Source organism: Schistocerca nitens, chromosome 10, assembly GCF_023898315.1.
Source record: "Schistocerca nitens isolate TAMUIC-IGC-003100 chromosome 10, iqSchNite1.1, whole genome shotgun sequence".
In the NCBI taxonomy this organism is placed as follows: Eukaryota; Metazoa; Arthropoda; class Insecta; order Orthoptera; family Acrididae; genus Schistocerca; species Schistocerca nitens.
Genome location: NC_064623.1, coordinates 76,640,550 through 76,665,346, shown reverse-complemented (window position 1 = coordinate 76,665,346; position 24,797 = coordinate 76,640,550). Strand labels below are relative to the sequence as shown.

Genomic DNA, 24,797 nt, shown 5'->3' with positions numbered 1-24,797 from the left:
CCCGGCGGGGTCGGGGATTTTCTGTGCCTCGTGATGGCTGGGTGTTGTGTGCTGTCCTTAGGTTAGTTAGGTTTAAGTAGTTCTAAGTTCTAGGGGACTGATGACCATAGATGTTAAGTCCCATAGTGCTCAGAGCCATTTGAACCATTATTTCATTCCGTGCTGTCGTGCTGTCGTCAAACCAATTTTGAACTGCATTTTTGTCCCGAATTTAATTTCCTTGATGGTTGTTTGATAAGGAGACGGAAAGGTAAACACTTGAGGATACGATCAGAGAAATAAATGAGTGGTTGATAACTTCCGATAGTTTTGTTTGTGACATCAACAAAGTGCGTTATCGCGTAGTAGCAACACGTGATGCTGTTTTCTCGATCGTTTTCCTTACAGTGCGACCGTAAGTTGCGCCAGTTGTTGGCAACTGATGCTAGGACGAAATGGACACACCCCTGGTGCCGAGTTCGTGGAGCGCACCACCCTTTTTGAACCGCCTGTTGAAAAATATTTTGCTGACTCTACCCTTTGCTCAAGTACATGCCCTCTGATGAAGTTAACATCAACGCATCATAACTCGACACCAGTAACAATATTTCATATCAACGCTCACTGAGCGAACTGACTACGTTCAAGCAAATATCCAGTAACATTCAGCCGTTTAATTTTTCTTGCTTTGGATTGTAACGTACAGTATTCCTAAACCCGACTTCTGAATCTTCATTATCGAGTGGATATGTCGCACGATGCAGTTCATCACATACATGGAGTTCACTAAATTCATGGGAATCGTGTCTGACCTCCTTTTGACCGGCGTAGTGCAGCAATTCGACGTGGCACAGACTCCAAAAGTCGTTGGGAGCCTCTGTAGAAATACTGAACCATCCTGCCGCTATAGCCATCCATAACTGTGAAAGTGTTGCTGATGCAAGAATTTGTGCACTAACTGACCTGTCGATTACGTCCCATGTCGGACTATATGAGTGGCCAAATCAGTTGCTCGAACTGTCCAGAACGTTCTTCAAACCAATCACGAACATTTGTGGCCTGGTGTCACTGTGAATAATTATCCATCAAAATTTCATTGTCGTTTGGGAACATGAGTGGCTGGAAATAGTCTCCAGGTAACCGAACAAGTGTTGCTGATGCAAGAATTTGTGCACGAACTGACTTGTCGATTACGTCCCATGTCAGTTGCTCGAACTGTCCAGAACGTTCTTCGAAGCAATCACGAACATTTGTGGCCTGGTGTCACGGTGAATAGTCATCCATCAAAATTTCATTGTCGTTTGGGAATATGAGTGGCTGCAATTGGTGTCCAGGTAATCGAACATAGCGATTTCCAGTCAATGATCGATCCAGTTGAACCAGGTGACCCAGTCCATTCCATGTAAACACAGCCCAGTCCATTACGAAGCCACCATCAGCTTTCTCAGAGCCACGTTGACAACTTGGGTCCGTAGCTTCGTGGTCTGTGCGCCACACTCGGACCCTACCGCCAGCTGACTCAAATCGCGACTCATCTGGCGAGGCAGCGGTTTTCCAGTAGCCTAGGGTCCAACCGTTGTGATCACGAGGAGAGGCGCTACAGCCGTTGGCGTTCTGTAAGCAAAGGCACTGACGTGGGTCCTCTGCTGCCACAGCCCATTAACGCCTAATTTCGCCGCACTGTCGTAACGGATACGTTCGTCATAGTCCCACTTTGGTTTCTGCGGTTGTTCCTCCCAGCGTTTCAAACTCCGCTGCTCTCGGTAGTTAAGTGAAACGCCGTCATCGACCACTGTGTTGCTCGTGGTGAGACGTCGTGTCTAAAATTTGGTATTACTGGCTGACTCTTGACACTGTGGATTTCGGAATATAAAATTCCCGAACGATTATCCAAATCGAATGTCTCATGCTGTAACTACCATTCCGCGTGCAAAATCTGTTAATTCCCGTCGTGAAGCTATAATCACATCAGACATCATATCACTTGAATCACCTGAATACATACACTATGTGATCGAAAGTATCTGCAGAAACACCCAGAACACACATTTTTGATATTTGGTGCATTGTGCGGCCACCTACTGCCAGGTACTCCATATCAGTGATCTCAGTAGTCATTAGACGTCGTGAGAGTGCAGAATGGGGCGCTCCTCGGAACTCACTGACTTCGAACGCCGTCAGGTGATTGGGTGTCACTTGTGTGATACGTCTGTACGCGTGATGTCCACACTCCTAAACATCCCTACGTTCACTGTTTACAATGTGACAGTGAAGTGGAAACGTGGGGGGACACGTTCAGCGCAACAGCGTACAGGCCGAACTCGTCTGTTGACTGACAGAGACAGCCGACATTTGAAGAGGGTCGTAGTGTGTAATAGGCAGACATCTATGCAGATCGTCACACAGGATTTCCAAACTGCATCAGGATCCACTTCAAGTACTGTGACAGTTAGGCGGGAGTTGAGAAAACTTGGATTTCATGGTCGAGGAACTGCTCATAAGCCACACATCATGCCGGTAAATGGCAAACGACGCCTCGCTTGGTGTTAGCAGTGTAAACACTGGACGATTGAACAGTGGAAAAACGTTTTTGGAGTGACGAATCACAGTACACAATGTGGCGGTTCGATGGCAGGGTGTCGGTATGGCGAATATCCGGTGAACGTCATCTGCCAGCGTGTGTAGTGCCAACAGTACAATTCGGAGGCTGTGGTGTTATGGTTTGGTCATGTTTTTCGTGGAGGGGACTTGCACCACTTGCTGTTTTCCGTGGCCCTATCACAGCACAGGGCTACATTGATGTTTTAAGCACCTTCTTGCTTCCCGCTGATGAAGAGCAATTCCGGGAAGGCGACTGCATCTTTCAACACAATCTAGCACCTGTTCATAATGCACGACATGTGCTGACGTGTTTCGCCGGCAATAACATCCCTGTAATGGCCTGGCCTGCAGAGATGGAACGCCGACTTCGTGCGAGGCGTCACCGACCGACATCGATACCTCTCCTCAGTGCAGCACTCTGTGTAGAATGGGCTGCCATTCCCAAAGAAACCTTCCAGTACCTGATTGGACGTATACCTTCGAGGGTGGAAGCTGTCATCAAGGCTTAGGGTGGGCCAACACCATACCGAATGGAGGGCACTACGAACTTGTAAGTCATTTTCAGCCAGGTGTCCGGATGGTTTTGATCACATAGTGTATGAAAGCCCCGCCAATATATTGCCCTTTTATACGTTGTTTACGCGAAACTACGGCCGTTTGTACGTGTTCATGTCGCTATCCCATGACTTTTGTGACCCTAGTGTAAGCCAGTTATCGTGACTTACTGAATGCTAGAAATAAATTTATGCCAGAACTTTCTTTCTTGATAGAAGGAAATCCTTCCCTGACGTGTTGCGCCCGATGCCGTACACCTGACATGCAGTACATAGGATTGGGCCGGCCGAAGTGGCCGCGCGGTTCTGGCGCTGTAGTCTGGAACCGCGAGACCGCTACGGTCGCAGGTTCGAATCCTGCTTCGGGCATGGATGTGTGTGATGTCCTTAGGTTAGTTAGGTTTAACTAGTTCTAAGTTCTAGGGGACTAATGACCTCAGCAGTTGAGTCCCATAGTGCTCAGAGCCATTTGAACCAACATAGGATTGGAGTTGTTAACGGACCCTTCACCTCTCTATTTAACGCAAAGCGAACAGTATGACGCAAATGTTAAACTTTTTCCAATTATGACTTTATTTTAGAGCGCTTACACAACGTTCATAAATTTCAAGCTCGGAAAATCCAATACCTAAACGCAAAATAAATACCAGAGCTTCAAACAAGAAAATGAGAGTTGGTAAATGGACCCACAGGGGGGCGCCCGGGTCCGTTAGGATGGCATTTGATGTGAGGCGGCGGGTGGCGTGTGACCGGCAACCCGCAGTTAGTTGCCGCTGAAGGGCGAGGAAATTCCAGAGCATGGCCTCTCACGCACGGAAAACCGCGTGCGTGTAACGCGAGGTGCAGAGCATGTTTGCACGGGGCTTCGGTCCAACTCGGCTTAATTCGCGTCAACTCGGCTCACATGGTGAAACCGCCGCGGTGCGCTGCCAACTACGTTGGATCCTCTAACAATGGCTTTAGTGACAAAGTGCCATATACTTTCTCAAGATCTATGCAGACCAAATGACTACTTAAACTTCTCTCCAATCTCTTCTCAATGATGTATCTTATGGTAAAAATGTTATCTACACATCACTCAGTTTTTGCAAACCCACATAGATCTTCCACCTTATTTGTAAACTTCTCCATTCTTGCTTTTAAAATCTATCCACACAGCATGAGAATTGGGATTGCGATGTTTATGCCATGATAATTTCTACACACTTTCTTGCCTCATTTTTTATGTACTGGGGCTTAGATACGATTAGTTCCACTCTGCTGGAATTTCCTTCCTATGTTACACACATTTATTAAAGAACTTGCTTGTGTATTCATAGAGAATGCTTGCGCCACACTTTGCTAATTCTATTGGTGTACAAACTGGCCATTGTTTTTCCCAGTTTTCATTTGTGTAGCTGTCTTCTGCACCTCTTCCGTAGTTATTTTCTCTGCCTTTTCATCTCTTTGGTTCTCCCACATCTTCCACTTTACTTCCTTGTATTCTCTCCTTTCTTCTGTTAGTAGGCTTTTAAAATGCTTGTTCCACTCTACCAGACACATAATCAGCAGGTTTCCTCTTTCTTTCACTTCCTTTCTCAGCCCTGCAACCATTTTCCATGCTGCCACCACTTGTGTGCCCCCTATGCATCGATTGATTTCCTCGCATTTCTCCTCTCACATTTCATTTTTCCTTTTGAAAATTGTCGTTTTTACTTGTCCATTCATCCTAACACACAAGGCTCTATCAGATTTTTCCCGTGATCTCCACCAATTTTTCTAGAACATCTTCGTAAGTTTATTTTTTCTGCAGTGCCTTGAGTCCACCTTCCTTCTTGGCAATGGGAGCGGGGTCGAAATGGACAATGACAGTAATTCAGTCGTTATGATTTTTGATCGATTCTCTACATAGAAACAGGGATTTACCAGCACACGTAATTATTAATAAGACTGGCTATAAATAATAAGGTAATATTCAAAAACACAGTACATAAAAATTATTTACTTTAATATTCTTCAACAAAGCTCTACTTAGGCATGGAAGAAGAACGTCACACAGTCACAATAATCTATGACACTTATCAGCAGACGTCAAGTGCTATGAAAAACTACTTCAGTTTTGTTTGAAAGGTTTCTTTTACAACACTGATGAATTTTGGGTTAAAACAAATTAAGTATAGAGTCAAAAGTATTAAAATTTTAATCTCTTTCTTCAGTTTAGGTAAGTTTCACCGGTGTGAAATGTTTTTCTGAAGACTAATATGTGTATACCTGATAATAAAGTTTAATCTGTTTCTCTGTGCTCATCGTTGATATGACAACAGCCTATATGTCACCTTGTACACCAACTTGTGATGGATTCACCACATCGAAACTGATTCAGTCTCTATCATAATGAAATATTTGGGCAAATGGAGCTAGGTAATTAACACAACGGCATTCACAAATTATTGCAAAGATTATTTTTCTGTTTTTCACAAACTGCCTATTGGCTTCTGTCTCAGGTTCTTCGGCCGACGTTCATCTAATGATTTTTCTGACGTTTCGCCAGCACGAGTGGCTGGCATTGTCAAAGCTTCACCCTCCATTGCCGGTGGTGAACTGGAGCCGAGCTCGCGGGCGCAGACTATATGTACCTGGCGCGCCAACGTCCGAGGGCTTCTCCGCGGTCATTTCCGGTGCGGTTCTCCTCTTGCTACCTGCGACGGTCGTTCGCTGCAGTACGGGAAGCCAGGATCCGTTGACCTTAAGGCTTTCCTCTTTCTTGTTCAAACTGTTCGCGTGTTTTTGTATTTCTACAGCTTCTCTGAACAAGCGCGTGTGATAGTGGTTCTCTACAGCCAGAACTTCCGTGTCGAGAACCACTATCACACGCGCTTGTTCAGAGAAGCTGTAGAAATACAAAAACACGCGAACAGTTTGAACAAGAAAGAGGAAAGCCTTAAGGTCAACGGATCCTGGCTTCCCGTACTGCAGCGAACGACCGTCGCAGGTAGCAAGAGGAGAACCGTACCGGAAATGACCGCGGAGAAGCCCTCGGACGTTGGCGCGCCAGGTACATATAGTCTGCGCCCGCGAGCTCGGCTCCAGTTCACCACCGGCAATGGAGGGTGAAGCTCTGACAATGCCAGCCACTCGTGCTGGCGAAACGTCAGAAAAATCATTAGATGAACGTCGGCCGAAGAACCCGAGACAGAAGCCAATAGGCAGTTTGTCAACAAGTGCCCACGAAAGCCTCAACAATTTTGTATTTCTGTTTTTCGCTGTTCATTACTCAGATATCCCTACAGTGCAAATGCTTTGGAATTGATATTATTTATTTATATTATGTTGGTGCTGGAGGGTGCTGTAACTGGATGTTCACATTGGTAAAGAGATACGAAGACGACATAATAAAATTCTTTTCGTTACAGCGACTTGCTGTCCAGAGGTTCTTCAATGGACCGAGGTGACGGTTATTCCCAACTCGGCGTGTACGCAGTACTATGAGCCGGGCCGCATTATTGGAAGCACGCTGTGTGCCGGAAACGAGTATACTGGCATGTGTCCTGTGAGTAGAAAATGTGATTCGTCTTGACCACTTAGCCCTTAACAACTTCTTAATGTGTGGCTTTTCAGACTCTGTGCTTGTAGCGAAATAGTAGGTGCTATTTACAGTTAATTAATTAATGTATTTACAGTTCATTTCATCGAATTAACAGAATTTGCTATTGGTAGCTCTATCACACGGTCTGCTTGCATTCACTGATAGCCTGTCAACGTATCAAGTAATCTAGCCAGGACTGACAGTCTCCTGAGTTTTCCACTTGTTGTCAATATGTTACTGTCAGCAGATGTCAATGTATCAAAGCTGCAGGAGGGTGAAATCGTCATATCCATTTCTTCCCTAACAGTTCTGATCGATGTTTATGTTGATATCCACACTGGCAAGCGATTTAGGTGGTGACAGTATTATGTATAGCCACACCTTTTGGAACATACAAATGTCCACTGCTGTACCTACACCTACATTCACATGACTACTCTGCTATTCGCATCTGAGTGCCAGGCAGAGGGTTCATCAAACCACCTTCAAGCTACTTCTCTACCGTTTCACTCTCGAGCAGCGTTCGGGATAAACGAACACTTAAATCTTTTCGAGCGAGCTCTGATTTCTCTTATGTTATTATCACGATAACTTTTCCCCACGAGGCGGGAGCCAGCAAAATATTTTCACACTCTGAGGAGAAAGTTGGTGACTTAAATTTCATGAGAAGATTTTGCCGCAGCGATAAACGCCTTTGTTTTAACTACAGCCACCTCAATTCGTGAATCATATCTGTGACACTTTCTCCCTTATTTTGCGATACTAAATTAATTATAAAATTTCATATATCAATTTGGCATTTGTAATCATTAAGACATAAGAGGACTAGGTGCATCAGCTTGAGGAACATAAACAGATACTAATACAATCGTTTGATTTCCATAACGCTGATGTATTTTAGATCATGTAGCGACTTACTGCAGTGAGCACTTAGAAAGGCTATCCTTACGCAATTAATATTTTTCCGTCAAAGAGTAAAGTTTAGAAAGAAAAAATAAAATGTCCACTGCATTAATTATTATCTCAGGACCACTTTCCTGGCTGTTAGTCATTACAGATTTTTCATTTGACTTCTTCGGTGCACTTCATTACGCTCTCTGTAATGATGGTGACACTCGTGATGCACAGTGCCCAAGACAGCAGAATTTCTTGGCAACAGGTGTGAAGATGACGGTTTGCCTCTTTGTCTCTACACATACACATACACTTACACATACACAAACAAACACACACACACACTCATGCACAAGCAAATTCCTATGTCTCCCACCTGGCTTCCAAGCTTCACACTAAAAACCTCACCACAGGCATTCCACACTATGTAGGAGTACTGTGTCTTCTACATTCGTTCGCTTTGGCTTAATTCCTTCTGGCCAATGACATGGTAGCTACAGCATTGCCGAGTCACTACATAATCATTTCAGTACGTTCTGAGCGGGTATGTGAGTAGGTCAGTGACGGGAGCTAGAAGTGTTTGCTAGAAGTGTTCATTAGACTGTATTGTTGGGGATCGATCGTAGTAAAAGTTAAAGGTACGGTTGAGAGCAAGATTTGTATTAAGAAGTGGATTGGTTCTTCATTAATAATTACATATATCAGGGTTAAACAGATGGAACGGGTGTTATCTTTAAAGTGGAAGTAGAACTAAAGTTACTTTCTGGAATTCTCGTGGATTAATGACCTACAGGAGAATGTGCTACATGTCGAAGCTGTTGTCGGTGAAATAATTGAGACTATAAAAGTAGTGGCTTCTTCAGAGTGACAACCCCTCAGTGTGAATTTGCAGAAGCATGGGTATGGGGCATTAGTTAAGAACTTTCATTGATGAGAACCACTATGCCAAGTTTACATGCATCGTGTTATGTTTTATAACAGATACTGATCATGTGTAATTACGAAGTTGATGGCTGTTACAGATACATCATGAGCATGTAGATAAAAGAGTATTCTATGTGTCGGACGTGAACTGTTGTTCACTCGCCAGGGACTAGCTGGGTAGTAATATAGCTCAAATTACGACTATCACGGAAAGGAGCTGTACTGAACTACGCACGGTAACAATAGGGTATAAACTGCAAGCATAATTGACAATAGTTTCAGACATGTGCAGAAGACCTGAAAAACAAGTGAAAGAACAAACACCGTGACCTCACACACACTTCCGTGGTATGAGACGATCAACATCACATCAACCACAGCAGTGAAGCGAACTGTAATCTGAGGCAAATAAACTTGTAAGTATAGGCAAAGCATTACGGTGGATGTAGCATTGCTTCTGTAGGCATTGTTCAGTAGAAGGAGAAATATATTTTGCAAGTGTCCTGTGAGTAAATTAGTGTCCAATGTCATGAAGGGAAATCCAGTGCATCGTATCAAAGATGGTCGAAGTCAAAAAAAGACATGTCAGGACGGTTCAAAATGGTTCAAATGGCTCTAAGCACTATGGGACTTATGGCCTAGCGGTTCTAGGCGCTACAGTCTGGAACCACGCGACCGCTACGGTCGCAGGTTCGAATCCTGCCTCGGGCATGGATGTGTGTGATGTCCTTAGGTTAGTTAGGTTTAAGTAGTTTCCTAGGGGACTGATGACCTCAGAAGTTAAGTCCCACAGTGCTCAGAGCTATTTGAACCATTTTGAACCACTATGGGAGCATCTGAGGTCATCACTCTCCTAGACTTAGAACTACTTAAACTTAACTAGCCTAAGGACATCACACACATCCATCATGCCCGAGGCAGGATTCGAACCTGTGACCGTAGCAGTCGCCCGGTTCCGGACTGAAGCGCCTAGAACCGCTCGGCCACAGCGGCCGGCGTCAGGACGGACACTGAACAGAATTTTAAGTTATGCAAACTAGATGCAGGAAGGAAGATGGGCCGGCCGCAGTGGCCGAGCGTTTCTAGGCACTTCAATCCGTAACCGGGTGACTGCTACGGTCGCAGGTTCGAATCCTGCCTCGGGCATGGATGTGTGTGATCTCCTTAGGTTAGTTAGGTTTAAGTAGTTCTAAGTTCTAGGGGACTGATGACCTTAGAAGTTAAGTCCCATAGTGCTCAGAGCCATTTGAGCCAAGAACGGATAATAAGAAATATTCTAATAAGCTGGAGTTAATATATATTTAAGCAAATATGATTATCGACGACGGTAAATCAAATTTTGAGGACATGTCGTTATGTTAGAAGAGATTAGGCTCAACCCATAGAAGCTACAACCAGTTAATAACTTACCCATATCTACATACCAAAAGCAATTGAAGAGTTTCTCGGGTATTAACTATTACTACCACCATTTTGAAAATCAACAAACTCTGAACTATGAGACACTATATGATTACTGAAGGGAAAAAAATTGACAATGAGCTAAAGAATACAAATACAGGTTTCGAAAGAGGAAGAGAAGGTTGAACAATTTGGAGATCATAGCCCACCCAACCCCCCATGAACCATGGACCTTGACGTTGGTGGGGAGGCTTGCGTGCCTCAGCGATACAGATGGCCGTACCATAGGTGCAACCACAACGGAGGGGTATCTGTTGAGAGGCCAGACTAACATGTGGTTCCTGAAGAGGGGCAGCAGCCTTTTCAGTAGTTGCAGGGGCAACAGTCTGGATGATTGACTGATGTGGCCTTGTAACATTAACCAAAACGGCCTTGCTGTGCTGGTACTGCGAATGGCTGAAAGCAAGGGGAAACTACAGCCGAAATTTTTCCCGAGGACATGCAGCTCTACTGTATGATTAAATGATGATGGCGTCCTCTTGGGTAAAATATTCCGGAGGTAAAATAGTCCCCCATTCGGATCTCCGGGCGGGGACTACTCAGGAGGACGTCGTTATCAGGAGAAACAAAACTGGCGTTCTATGAATCGGAGCGTGGAATGTCAGATCCCTTAATCGGGCAGGTAGGTTAGAAAATTTAAAAAGGGAAATGGATAGGTTAAAGTTAGATATAGTGGAAATTAGTTAAGTTCGGTGGCAGGAGGAACAAGACTTTTGGTCAGGTGATTACAGGGTTATAAATACAAAATCAAATGGGGGTAATGCAGGAGTAGGTTTAATAATGAATAAAAAAATTGGAGTGTGGGTTAGCTACTACAAACAGCATAGTGAACGCATTATTGTGGACAAGATAGACACAAAGCCCATGCATACTACAGTAGTACAAGTTTATATGCCAACTAGCTCTGCAGATGATGAAGAAATAGATGAAATATATGACGAGATAAAAGAAATTATTCAGGTAGTGAAGGGAGACGAAAATTTAATAGTCATGGGTGACTGGAATTCGTCAGTAGGAAAAGGGAGAGAAGGAAACATAGTAGGTGAATATGGATTGGGGGGAAGGAATGAAAGAGGAAGCCGCCTTGTAGAATTTTGTACAGAGCATAGCTTAATCATAGCTAACACTTGGTTCAAGAATCATAAAAGAAGGTTGTATACCTGGAAGAATCCTGGAGATACTAAAAGGTATCAGATAGATTATATAATGGTAAGACAGAGATTTAGGAACCAGGTTTTAAATTGTAAGACATTTCCTGGGGCAGATGTGGATTCTGACCACAATCTATTGGTTATGAACTGCAGATTGAAACTGAAGAAACTGCAAAAAGGTGGGAATTTAAGGAGATGGGACCTGGATAAACTGAAAGAACCAGAGGTTGTAGAGAGTTTCAGGGAGAGCATAAGGGAACAATTGACAGGAATGGGGGAAAGAAATACAGTAGAAGAAGAATGGGTAGCTCTGAGGGATGAAGTAGTGAAGGCAGCAGACGATCAAGTAGGCAAAAAGACGAGGGCTAATAGAAATCCTTGGGTAACAGAAGAAATATTGAATTTAATTGATGAAAGGAGAAAATATAAAAATGCAGTAAATGAAGCAGGCAAAAAGGAATACAAACGTCCCAAAAATGAGATTGACAGGAAGTGCAAAATGGCTAATCAGGGATGGCTAGAGGACAAATGTAAGGATGTAGAGGCTTGTCTCACTAGGGGTAAAATAGATACTGTCAACAGGAAAATTAAAGAGACCTTTGGAGAGAAGAGAACCACTTGTATGAATATCAAGAGCTCAGATGGAAACCCAGTTCTAAGCAAAGAAGGGAAGGCAGAAAGGTGGAAGGAGTATATAGAGGGTTTATACAAGGGCGATGTACTTGAGGACAATATTATGGAAATGGAAGAGGATGTAGATGAAGACGAAATGGGAGATAAGATACTGCGTGAAGAGTTTGACAGAGCACTGAAAGACCTAAGTCGAAAAAAGGCCCCGGGAGTAGACAACATTCCATTAGAACTACTGATGGCCTCGGGAGAGCCAGTCCTGACAAAACTCTACCATCTGGTGAGCATGATGTATGAGACAGGCGAAATACCCTCAGACTTCAAGAAGAATATAATAATTCCAATCCCAAAGAAAGCAGGTGTTGAAAATGGTTCAAATGGCTCTGAGCACTATGGGACTTAACATCTATGGTCATCAGTCCCCTAGAACTTAGAACTACTTAAACCTAACTAACCTAAGGACAGCACACAACACCCAGCCAGCACGAGGCAGAGAAAATCCCTGACCCCGCCGGGAATCGAACCCGGGAACCCGGGCGTGGGAAGCGAGAACGCTACCGCACGACCACGAGATGCGGGCGCAGGTGTTGACAGATGTGAAAATTACCGAACTATCAGTTTAATAAGTCACAGCTGCAAAATACTAACGCGAATTCTTTACAGACGAATGGAAAAACTGGTAGAAGCCGACCTCGGGGAAGATCAGTTTGGATTCCGTAGAAATGTTGGAACAGGTGAGGCAATACTGACCTTACGACTTATCTTAGAAGAAAGATTAAGAAAAGGCAAACCTACGTTTCTAGCATTTGTAGACTTAGAGAAAGCTTTTGACAAAGTTAACTGGAATACTCTCTTTCAAATTCTGAAGGTGGCAGGGGTAAAATACAGGGAGCGAAAGGCTATTTACAATTTGTACAGAAACCAGATGGCAGTTATAAGAGTCGAGGGGCATGAAAGGGAAGCAGTGGTTGGGAAAGGAGTGAGACAGGGTTGTAGCCTCTCCCCTATGTTATTCAGTCTGTATATTGAGCAAGCAGTAAATGAAACAAAAGAAAAATTCGGAGTAGGTATTGAAATTCGTGGAGAAGAAGTAAAAACTTTGAGGGTCGCCGATGACATTGTAATTATGTCAGAGACAGCAAAGGACTTGGAAGAGCAGTTGAACGGAATGGATAGTGTCTTGAAAGGAGGATATAAAATGAACATCAACAAAAGCAAAACGAGGATAATGGAATGCAGTCAAATTAAAACGGGTGATGCTGAGGGAATTAGATTAGGAAATGAGACACTTAAAGTAGTAAAGGAGTTTTGCTATTTAGGGAGTAAAATAACCGATGATGGTCGAAGTAGAGAGGATATAAAATGTAGACTGGCAATGGGAAGGAAAGCGTTAATCAAGAAGAGAAATTTGTTAACATCGAGTATAGATTTAAGTGTCAGGAAGTCGTTTCTGAAAGTATTTGAATGGAGTGTAGCCATGTATGGAAGTGAAACATGGACGATAAATAATTTGGACAAGAAAAGAATAGAAGATTTCGAAATGTGGTGCTACAGAAGAATGCTGAAGATTAGATGGGTAGATCACATAACTAATGAGGAGGTATTGAATAGGATTGGGGAGAAGAGAAGTTTGTGGCACAACTTGACTAGAAGAAGGGATCGGTTGGTAGGACATGTTTTGAGGCATCAAGGGATCACAAATTTAGCATTGGAGGGCAGCGTGGAGGGTAAAAATCGTAGAGGGAGACCAAGAGATGAATACACTAAGCAGATTCAGAAGGATGTAGGTTGCAGTAGGTACTGGGAGATGAAGAAGCTGGCTCAGGATAGAGTAGCATGGAGAGCTGCATCAAACCAGTCTCAGGACTGAAGACCACAACAACAACAACAACAGCCCACCCAAAGCCGACAAGGTATTTAACATGGTGTGTCAAGTAGATGAAGAACCGAGAAAGATAGTGGAAAGAACAATAATATTCGCCAGCATCATCTTGACATAGTGGAAGGAAAAGTACTATGTCACACGGAAGGAGGTGCTAGCAGTACAGTATGTATTTAATAATTTCTGTTACTATTTAACCAACAGCTAACAGATAACAAAGCATTCTCATTTATAATGAAAGCCAAGCTGCAGCATGAGCGATTCAGTGGATACGTCTTGGTACTGCACGAATTTTAATTTGAAACCATTTCGCTTGTGAGAGTGAATAAGAAACCCTGTACTAGACCTTCCCACCTCAGAAAAATTTGCAATGTTACTGGAATGAAGTCCAGGTCATTCTGCACTGAAAGTAGTGACACCTTTCTGCTACGCATATGGTTGATTTCAGTGTGTGTGTGTGGAAATACAGAAGCATGATACTGCTGAATAGCCTCCCCACCGCTCTCCACCTCCCTCTGTGTCCCTGTAATGCTACTGGCTAATGTCAGCTACTGGGGAATGTCAGCTACTGGAGAAAATTAAATTAACTGGCCTTGTCGTTTTACAAAATTAAAGAAATCTCATTACTGTTGGCTGTGATGACGTGCGATAGGCAACCGTAAGCTTCTTCTGATGTCTACTGCTGCTTGCAGCATTTGCCACTCGCTACATGCAGATACAGCTGGCGACGTCATCTATAAGAGATCCTTCCAACCCCTACACATACTGAGCCACTGCATAAGTGATGTGCTTGGGAGCACCATACAAGTAGCCAAGGAAATGAAATCCTTCGAGATAGGAATCGAAGTTACATGCGATATTGATTGAACAAGAGTCAGTATCTGGTGGGGGCATAAAATGGTAATTCTTCTGCCGGGCCCCAGACTCACTTCTTCATGCTACGGAAAACTTTAGGGAAAACCTCACATCGGTAGTATGTAAGTTCCCCAACCACACTGTAATCATCGGAGGAGGCTTTAATCATCCAACAATCAACGATGATAATGATAGTTTTGTCAGTGGTGGGCATGACAATACATCCGGCGAAACGTTTTAAATGTCTTTTCTGAAAACTACCTAGAACAGGTAGTTCGGCATCCAATTCCCGGTGGAAATATAATGTGTCTTAAGTCAATAAATAGACCTGATCTCTCTGAGGATTGAAACTGGTATCAGTGACCATCAGGGAGTTGTAGCAACAATGATTAGCAAAGTGCAAAGGGCAGATAATACATGTAGGAAGATTTTTATGTTCGATTAACTAAATTAAAGGCAGTAGTGGGGTTAAACTCTCAGCACAGGACAGAAGGACATAGATGAACTAAGGCTCAAGTTTTAAAGAATAGTTGACGATGCACTGGATGGATATGTACCTAGTGAAACAGTTCTTGAAAGGGAGGAAGCCTTAATGGTACCCTGCCACTGTAAACAAAGTTCTAAAGAAACAGAGGCTACTGCATAATAGGTATAAAACAAAGTGGCCAAAGGTGGAGAGAGAGGCAGAACGAAACACATTTGGCAGCCAAGAGAACAATGCGTCAAGCCTTAAATGACTACCGTAGCAGAATATTGTCAAATTATCTTTCACAAAACCCAAAGAAATTCTGGTCGTACATTAAGGCTGTTGCTGGCACCAAAGCTAGTGTCCAGTTGCTCTTGGAAGATACTGGAACTGAAATTCAGAATACCAAAGCGAAAGCAGAATTGCGTAGCTCTGTTTTCAAATGTTCCTTTACAGAGGAAATCCCAGGAGTATTGCCCTAACTTAATTCTCGTACCATTGAAAACATAAATGAGATAGATAATAGTATCAGTGGTGTTGAGAAACAGATGAATTCGTTAAAACTGAACAAAGCTCCAGAGCCTGGTGAAATCCCTGTCACATTCTTTAGCGAATATGTGGCAGAGTTAGCCTCTCTGATACCAATAATCTACAGCAGATCACTCACACTGTGTCCAGTAGTTGGAAGAAAGCACAGGTCACACCTGTCTACAAAAAGGGTAGTAGAAGCGATTCATAACTATTATCTGATATCGCTGAACTCGACTTTTTGTAGCATCTTAGAACATATTCTGAGCTCAAATGAAGGGGGATATCTCGAACAGAGTGACTTCCTCCATGCCACCCAGCACAGATACTGAGAACACAGATCATGTGAATCCCAGGACGCAGTTTTGTCACATGACATATTGTAAACCATAGATAAGACAGCAAAGGACTTGGAAGAGCAGTTGAATGGAATGGATAGCGTCTTGAAAGGAGGATATAAGATAAACATCAACAAAAGCAAAACGAGGATAATGGAATGTAGTCGAATTAAGTCAGGTGAGCTGAGGGAATTAGATTAGGAAATGAGACACTTAAAGTAGTAAAGGAGATTTGCTATTTGGGGAGCAAAATATCTGATGATGGTCGAAGTAGAGAGGATATAAAATGTATACTGGCAATGGCAAGGAAAGCGTTTCTGAAGAAGAGAAATTTGTTAACATCGAGTATAGATTTAAGTGTCAGGAAGTCATTTCTGAAAGTATTTGTATGGAGAGTGGCCATGTATGGAAGTGAAACGTGGACGATAAATAGTTTAGACAAGAAGAGAATAGAAGCTTTCGAAATGTGGTGCTACAGAAGAATGCTGAAGATTAGATGGGTAGATCACATAACTAATGAGGAAGTATTGAATAGAATTGGGGAGAAGAGAAGTTTGTGGCACAACTTGACCAGAAGAAGGGATCGGTTGGTAGGACATGTTCTGAGGCATCAAGGGATCACCAATTTAGTATTGGAGGGCAGCGTGGAGGGTAAAAATCGTAGAGGGAGACCAAGAGATGAATACACTAAGCAGATTCAGAAGGATGTAGGTTGCAGTAGGTACTGGGAGATGAAGAAGCTGGCACAGGATAGAGTAGCATGGAGAGCTGCATGAAACCAGTCTCAGGACTGAAGACCACAACAACAACAACAGATAAGACAGTCGGGTAGATGCAGTATACTTGACTTCCGAAAACTATATGAGCCAGTTTCACATCTGCACTTATTATCAAAAGTACCATCATCCATCATCTGGGTTACCAAGCAAGGTTTGTGACTGGATTGATGATACCTTGGTGGGCAAAACACAGCATGTTATCTTGGAGGGAGAGTCTTCAGCAGATATAGAAGTAACTTCGGATGTGCCCCACGGAATAGTGTTGGGACCCTGGCTGTTCGTGTTGAATATTAACGGCGTCAATGACTTTTACCAGATGATGCTGTCATCTATAACGAAGAAAGGTGCTCAAGTATTCAGTCATACCTCGATAAGATTTCAAAGTTGTGAAATGATTGTAAACTCACTTCAGAAATGTGAAACTGTGCACGGCACTGAACAAAAAAGTAATATCCCGTGACTACAATATCAATGAGTCAGAGTTGAAGTCTGTCAACTCATACAAATACTTGGGTGTAAAAAATCGTAGGAATATGAAATTGAACGATCACGCAGGCTAAGTCGTAGCTTAGGTAGGTGGTAGACGGCAGTTCATTGGTAAATTACTGTGGAGATGCAATCTCTCTACGATAGAGATTCTAGAATATTGCTCAAATATGTGGGACCCGTAACAAATAGGACTAACAAAGGACACTTAACGGAGACATGGAAGGGCGGCACGAATGGTCACAGGTTTGTTTGACCCGCGGGAGAGTGTCGCAGAGATGCTGAAGGAACTTAACTGTTATACTCTTGAAGATAGACGCAAACTATACAGTGACTGCCTACTTAGAAAGTTTGCAAAACCAACTTATGTGGCGACTCCAGGACTGTACTACAACCGTCCACTCCCGCAGAAATCTCAATGACAAGATTAGAGTAACTACAGGGCGCACACAGGGATTTATTATTCATTCCTTCTTCCCTTACGCCATTCGTCAATGAAACAGGGAAAGCCCAAACATTGCTACAGTGGAACGTATTCTCTGCCACGCCTTTGACAGTGGTTTGGAGAGTATAGACGTAGAAATTTGTGTTGCAATGTGCCTGTAAGTTGTAGGTAAAGTTAATGGGAAGCTATGATTCATTGCTACAATACTAGCAAACGTCAGATTGTCCACAAAATCTATTGCATACACATCACTTATACGTCCCATATTTGAACACCACTCTTACGGGATTCATATTATGTTTCAATAATATGAATCATCAAGAGCACAGAATAATAGACAGTGTGAATGGTCACAGGCTTATTTGACTGACTAAATAGTGTAACAGAAATGTAGGGAAATCTTAAGAGGTGCACTCATTGAGAAAGATGCCGTAAGTGTGCCACAAAGTGTGATCTCAAGATTATGGCAACGATTCCAGCAGACAGGAAACGTGTCCAGGCGCCACAGTACGTGACGTCCACACTGTAAAACACCACAAGAAGACCGATATCTCACCGTCAGTGCCAGCAGACGGCCACGGAGTACTGCAGGTAGCCTTGCTCGGGACCTCACCGCAGCCACTGGAACAGTCGTCTCCAGACACACAGTCTACAGACGACTGAACAGACGTGGTTTATTCGCCCTGAGACCTGCAAGGTGCATTCCACTGACCCCTAGTCACAGGAGAGCCCGTAAAGCTTTCTGTCAAGAACACAGTACATGGTCACTGGAACAGTGGTCCCAGGTTATGTTCACGGACGAGCCCAGGTATAGTCTGAACAGTGATTCTTGTTGGGTTTTCAATTGGCGTGAACCAGGATCCAGATACCAACCCCTTAATGCCTTGAAAGGGACCTGTATAGAGGTCGTGGTTTGATGGTGTGGGGTGGGATTATGTTTGGTGCACTTACACCCCTGCATGTCTTTGACAGAGGAACTGTAACAGGTCATGTGTATCGGTACGTCATTTTGCACCAGTATGCCCGCCTTTTCAGGGGTGCAGTGGGTCCCACCTTCCTCCAGATGGATGATAACGTACGGTCCCTCCTCCGCACGAGATTAGCCGAGCGGTGTAAGGCGCTGCAGTCATGGACTGTGCGGCTGGTCCCGGCGGAGGTTCGAGTCCTCCCTCGGGCATGGGAGTGTGTGTTTGTCCTTAGGATAATTTAGGTTAAACAGTGTGTAAGCTCAGGGACTGATGACCTTAGCAGTTAAGTCCCATAAGATGTCACACACATTTGAACATTTTTTATTTGTACGGCCCCTCCGAGCTGCTGTCGTGAAGATATCAGGCGAATGGAGTGGCCTGCCTGTTCTCCAGACCTAAAGTCCATCGAGCACGTCTGGGATGCTCTCGGTCGACGTATCGCTGCACGTCTTCAAACCCCTAGGACGCTTCAGGAGCTCCGACAGGCACTGGTGCAATGGTGGGAGGCTATACCCCGGCAGCTGCTCGATCACCTGATCCCGAGTATGCCAACCCGTCGTGCGGCCTGTGTACATGGGAATGGTGATCATATCCCGTACTGATGTCGGGGTACATGCGCAGGAAACAGTGGCGTTTTGTAGCACATGTGTTTCGGGACGGTTTTCTCAATTTATCACCAATACTGTGGACTTACAGATGTGTGTCGTGTGTATTACCTATGTGCCTATGCTATTAGCGACAGTTGTGTGTAGTGCCACGTTGTGTGGCACCACATCCTGCAATTATCCTCAATTTACGAGCATGAGTGTAGTTCGTAACCTTTCTCAGTTGTTGTTGTTGTTGTCTTCAGTCCTGAGACTGGTTTGATGCAGCTCTCCATGCTACTCTATCCTGTGCAAGCTTCTTCATCTCCCAGTACCTACTGCAGCCAATCTCCTTCTGAATCTGCTTAGTGTATTCATCTCTTGGTCTCCCTCTACGATTTTTATCCTCCACGATGCCCCCTAATACTAAATTGGTGATCCCTTGATGCCTCAGAATATGCCCTACCAACCGATCCCTTCTTCTAGTCAAGTTGTGCCACAAACTCCTCTTCTCCCCAACTCTATTCAATACTTCCTCATTAGTTATGTGATCTACCCATCTAATCTTCAGCATTATTCTGTAGCACCGCATTTCGAAAGCTTGTATTCTCTTTTGTCTAAACTATTCATCGTCCACGTTTGACTTCCATACATGGCTACACTCGATACAAATATTTTCAGAAAGGACTTCCTGACACTTAAATCTATACTCGATGTTAACAAATTTCTCTTCTTCAGAAACGCTTTCCTTGCCATTGCTAGTATACATTTTATATCCTTTCTACTTCGACCGTCATCAGTTATTTTGCCCCCCAAACAGCAAGACTCCTTTACTACCTTAAGCGACTCATTTCCTAATCTAATTCCCTCAGCATCACCCGACTTAATTCGACTACATTCCATTATCCTCGATTTGCTTTTGTTGATATTCATCTTATACCCTCCTTTCGGGACACTGTCCATTCCGTTCAACTGCTCTTCCAAGTCCTTTGCTGTCTCTGACATAATTACAATGTCATCGGCAAACCTCAAAGTTTTTATTTCTTCTCCATGGATTTTAAGGCCTACTCCGAACTTTTCTTTTGTTTTCTTTACTGCTTGCTCTATATACAAATTGAATAGCATCATGGAGAGGTTACAACTCTGTCTCACTCCCTTCCCAACCACTGCTTCCCTTTCATGCCCTTCGACTCTTATAACTGCCAACTGCTTTCTGTACAAATTGTGAATAGCCTTTCGCTCGCTGTATTTTACCCCTGCCGCCTTCAGAATTTGAAAGAGAGTATTCCAGTCAACATTGTCAAAAGCTTTTTCTAAGTCTACAAATGCTAGAAACGTAGGTTTGCCTTTCCTTATTCTTTCTTCTAGGGTCAGTATTGCCTCATGTGTTCCAACATTTCTACGGAATCCAAACTGATCTTCTCCGAGGTCGGCTTCTACCAGTTTTTCCAGTCGTCTGTAAAGAATCCGCGTTAGTATTTTGTAGCTGTAACTTATTAAACTGGTAGTTCGGTAATTTTCACATCTGTCAACACCTGCTTTCTTTGGGATTGGAATTACTATATTCTTCTTGAAGTCTGAGGGAATTTCGCCTGTCTCATATATTTTGCTCACCAGATGGTAGAGTTTTGTCAGGACTGGCTCTCCCAAGGCTGTCAGTAGTTCTAATGGAATGTTGTCTACTCCCGGGGCCTTGTTTCGACTCAGGTCTTTCAGTGCTCTGTCAAACTCTTCACACAGTATCATATCTCCCATTTCATCTTCATCTTGCTCAGTATGTGCAGTATAAGTGTATTAGATGTCTGTAGTATAATAAGTGTCTACATTTCAGGGTGACTACGGCAGCGCTCTTGTTATCAAGAGCGGAGAAGGTTACAAGGCGATCGGCGTGACCAGCTTTGTTCCGGACGGGGGTTGCGGCACAGCCGGGGCGCCGGCTGCCTACACCAGGGTCACGTCCGTGCTCGACTGGATCACCACGACCGCCGGCATCAGTGCCAAATGAGCAGCTGCTGCTGTCTGCGACGCAGCTCCGCTCTGCCACCATCTCTTTTATTTATGATATGTCGTAATACGCTAACATACACTACTCTGTTGTATAAGTGATCGTCTCTTCACAACAATAAAGTGACTTCAACTTTAATAAAGTGATGTATTATTTTCTGATGTAGCATGTAGCCGCCTTCCAATGATCTGTTGTCGTCGCCTTCTCTGACGTAAGATGTTGATGTTGTTATCTACTGCATAAATGGTTCAAATGGCTCTGAGCACTATGGGACTTAACTGCTGAGGTCATCAGCCCCCTAGAACTTAGAACTTCTTAAACCTAACTAACCTAAGGACATCACACACATCCATGCCCGAGGCAGGATTCGAACCTGCGATTGCAACAGTCGCGTGGTTCCAGACTGTAGCGCCTAGAACCGCTCGGCTACTCCGGCCGGCATCTACTGTATATGCCCGACTTTTCGTTATATCTACGCATCAGATGGAGCAGCCACAAACATCTTCACTGTAACAGCGACTAAATTTCGGAATTTCATAATAATAATTAATGTTGAATTTTTGCACAGTCGATCACCCTTAATTTTTTGCTACGTCACCAAAGACAAGATAGTTAATAACGTCTTTGCATGCTACACTACTGACCATTAAAACTGCTACAGCACGAAGTTGACGTGCTACAGACGCGAAATTTAACGGACAGGAAGAAGATGCTGAGATATTCAAATGATTAGCTTTTCAGAGCACTAACCTAAGGACATCACACACACCCATGCCCGAGTCAGGATTCCAACCTGCGGCCGTAGCGGTCGCGCGGTTCCAGACTTTAGCGCCTAGAACAGCTCAGCCACCCCGCCCGGCCGTGAAAACGTAATCACATGTCAGTTTTAGTATAATATATTTGTCCAATGAATACCCGTTTATCATCTATATTTCTTCTTGGTGTAGCAATTTTAATGGCCAGTAGTGTAGTTATCGGCCGCTGTGGCCGAGCGGTTCTAGGCGCTTCAGTCCGTTAGGTTTAAGTAGTTCTAAGTTCTAGGGGACTGATGACCTCAGACGTTAAGTCCCATAGTGCTCAGAGCCATTTGAACCATTTTTGATGTTAGTTATTACTTCAACTTCCTATTTCCGACGTTACTACGTATCCACGCTGTTTCTGATTTCTTATTATTTCTGTCCGATTGGAAATGAAATGTTAAATAGGTTTTAAGTCACAATTTACGCTTAGTAATATTTCATAATCGAATCTTCCGGCATCCAGAGATACAGTTTGCAGCTTGTATATGATTATCGTTGACTAATACACACGCTATTATGGAAATCACTTTAGTTTTTTATTAACAACATTAAATAATAATTAAATGACTATGAATGACTGCGTTTGTATAGAGAGAAAAAGAGGGTTGATTCTAAAATTACTCTCAGCAATTACGGCAACTAAAATGTCCGTGATTTTTTTAGTTCGTCACTCAAAGATATTAGAGCAAGGACTATCGTCCATTACTATTCTTCGTTACAGACATTCAAACTCCGTACGCTCTTACTTGCACAAAGCTTATTGTCCAATTCCGTTCTTATATTCAATTTAACGTCCCTTCGTGTAGTCCACAGATGCTATTATCGGTTATTCGGTATGTTATAGAATTCAATACTGAGCGCTACTTTTTCTCGCGCACACAATGCCTCAGATATTCTTAGTCCATGACCTTAAGGCAAAAGTCTGTCCCGTACAAATTAACTATAAAAGATTATCTTGCAATTTAACAAACGTGCCCTGATCCCTTCCGTAGCATATATCGCACGCCGCAGCTACGTGGAGTTATTCAGGACGCAGAAAACAAAACAAGAGAACTGACAGTCCCGCACATGGGTTATATAGTGGAATTTATAAACAAAAACAACCGCGTTAAAACTCTTTGATTTCCCTGAAACGTTGCTTTGCTGCGGGAGTTATTCTGACGAGAGTTTATGTATATCGAAAATTTTAATTAAAACCTTTTCAATGCTATTATTTATTTCCGATATTTTCGGTCACCTCTCCCCTATATGAGAATAAATCAGATAATATTGTTCTCAATTAAAAGAGCTGTTGTAATCACTGGCTCTACGTTTGGCAACTACCTATACTTTCACATTACAGTGGCATCTTTTCCATAGTTTTTAACTGTTTTAACAATGAGTATCCTGGATATTAAACATATTAGGTTGGTGCAAAAATATCCTAGCGCTATTGTTTTGCATGTTGGTATTATGGTTGGTATACGCATGTTTATCGATTGTGATTTTTTATTTGTAGTTCGTTGTTGTCATATTAGTTGAAATTTTGTCATTTTGTAATTTGGAGACAGTGGGTGGAGCTGTGGACGCTGGAATATGGAGTGCCAAGTGGACAAACCGGAACATTTCCGACCTATTCTTCTGTATGAGTTAGATAGAGTGGTGACAACCAGAAACGTCTACCCCATATATGGGGATGATGTCTTTGGTAAGAGCACGGCAAGAACCTCGTTTTAAGGAGGCCCGGTGTGACATTAGTAACCCTCCGCGCTCAGAAAGACCTTCGGGATTTTATGAAGATCGTTTAAAAGCAGTAATCCCAAATGATGCACGTCAGTGTACTCGAGAAGTGGCAGATGTGATGAAATGTGATCATTCCACTAACACGCGACATTTGCATGCAGTGATGGATGTTCAAAATTCGGGTGCGTTGGTGACGCATCATGGTTGGTACACGCTTGTTTATCGATTGTGATTTTTTATTTGTAGTTCGCTGTTGTTATTTGAGTTGAAATTTTGTCATTTTGCAATTTCGAGACAGTAGCAGCACTCCATCATCAGGTCACAAGTGGTCCATCGGGACCATCCGACCGCCGTGTCATCCTCAGTTGAGGATGCGAATAGGAGGGGCGTGTGGTCAGCACACCGCTCTCCCAGTCGTTATGATGGTTTTCTTTGACCGGAGCCACTACTATTCGGTCGAGTAGCTCCTCAATTGGCATCACGAGGCTGAGTGCACCCCGAAAAATGGCAACAGTGCATGGTGGCCCGGATGGTCACCCATCCCAGTGCCGGCCACGCACGACAGCGCTTAACTTCGGTGATCTTACGGGAACCGGTGTATCCACTGCGGCAAGGCCGTTACCCAATTTGGAGACAGTGGGTAACAAAAATCATCCGGTGGCCTTATGTGCATCTCGCTTGCTCGTTGTCAACTGGCTCATGATCAGCTTCGACCATTGCTATCCTGCATCGTTACTAGAGACGAGAAATTGTGCCTTTATCGTAACATAAGGAAAAGAAGGGTATGGTTGAGCCCAAACAAATAAGCAAATGGTTCAAATGGTTCAAATGGTTCAAATGGCTCTGAGCACTATGGGACTCAACTGCTGTGGTCATTGGTCCCCTAGAACTTAGAACTACTTAAACCTAACTAACCTAAGGACATCACACACATCCATGCCCGAGGCAGGATTCGAACCTGCGACCGTAGCAGTCGCACGGTTCCGGACTGCGCGCCTAGAACCGCGAGACCACCGCGGCCGGCGCAAATAAGCAACTCCCCGTCCAAAGATCTGCACTCATCCACAAAAAATAATGTTAAGCAGTTGGTGGAACCACGGCATGTGGTGTGCTACAATTTCCTTTCCTGAGTTGTAACCATCACTACTGATTTGTTGTCAACAACTGAGACGTCTTGGCC

The 24,797-nt window shown here is 43.6% G+C and overlaps 1 protein-coding gene and 1 pseudogene across 1 annotated transcript in view; one reads left to right on the top strand and one right to left on the bottom strand.

Moving 5' to 3' along the window:
* The window catches only part of LOC126210314 (brachyurin-like), a 124,844-nt gene extending 103,647 nt beyond the window's left edge, over positions 1-21,197 (top strand). The window contains exons 5-6 of the mRNA XM_049939511.1: positions 6,527-6,663; positions 20,922-21,197. Coding sequence (XP_049795468.1) covers positions 6,527-6,663; positions 20,922-21,095 — 311 coding nt within the window. The 3' untranslated portion in view covers positions 21,096-21,197. The remainder of the gene's footprint in view (positions 1-6,526; positions 6,664-20,921) is intronic.
* A 2,925-nt stretch (positions 21,198-24,122) lies between these two features.
* LOC126210998 (5S ribosomal RNA) lies at positions 24,123-24,240 on the bottom strand (annotated as a pseudogene).
* Positions 24,241-24,797: the final 557 nt, after the last annotated feature.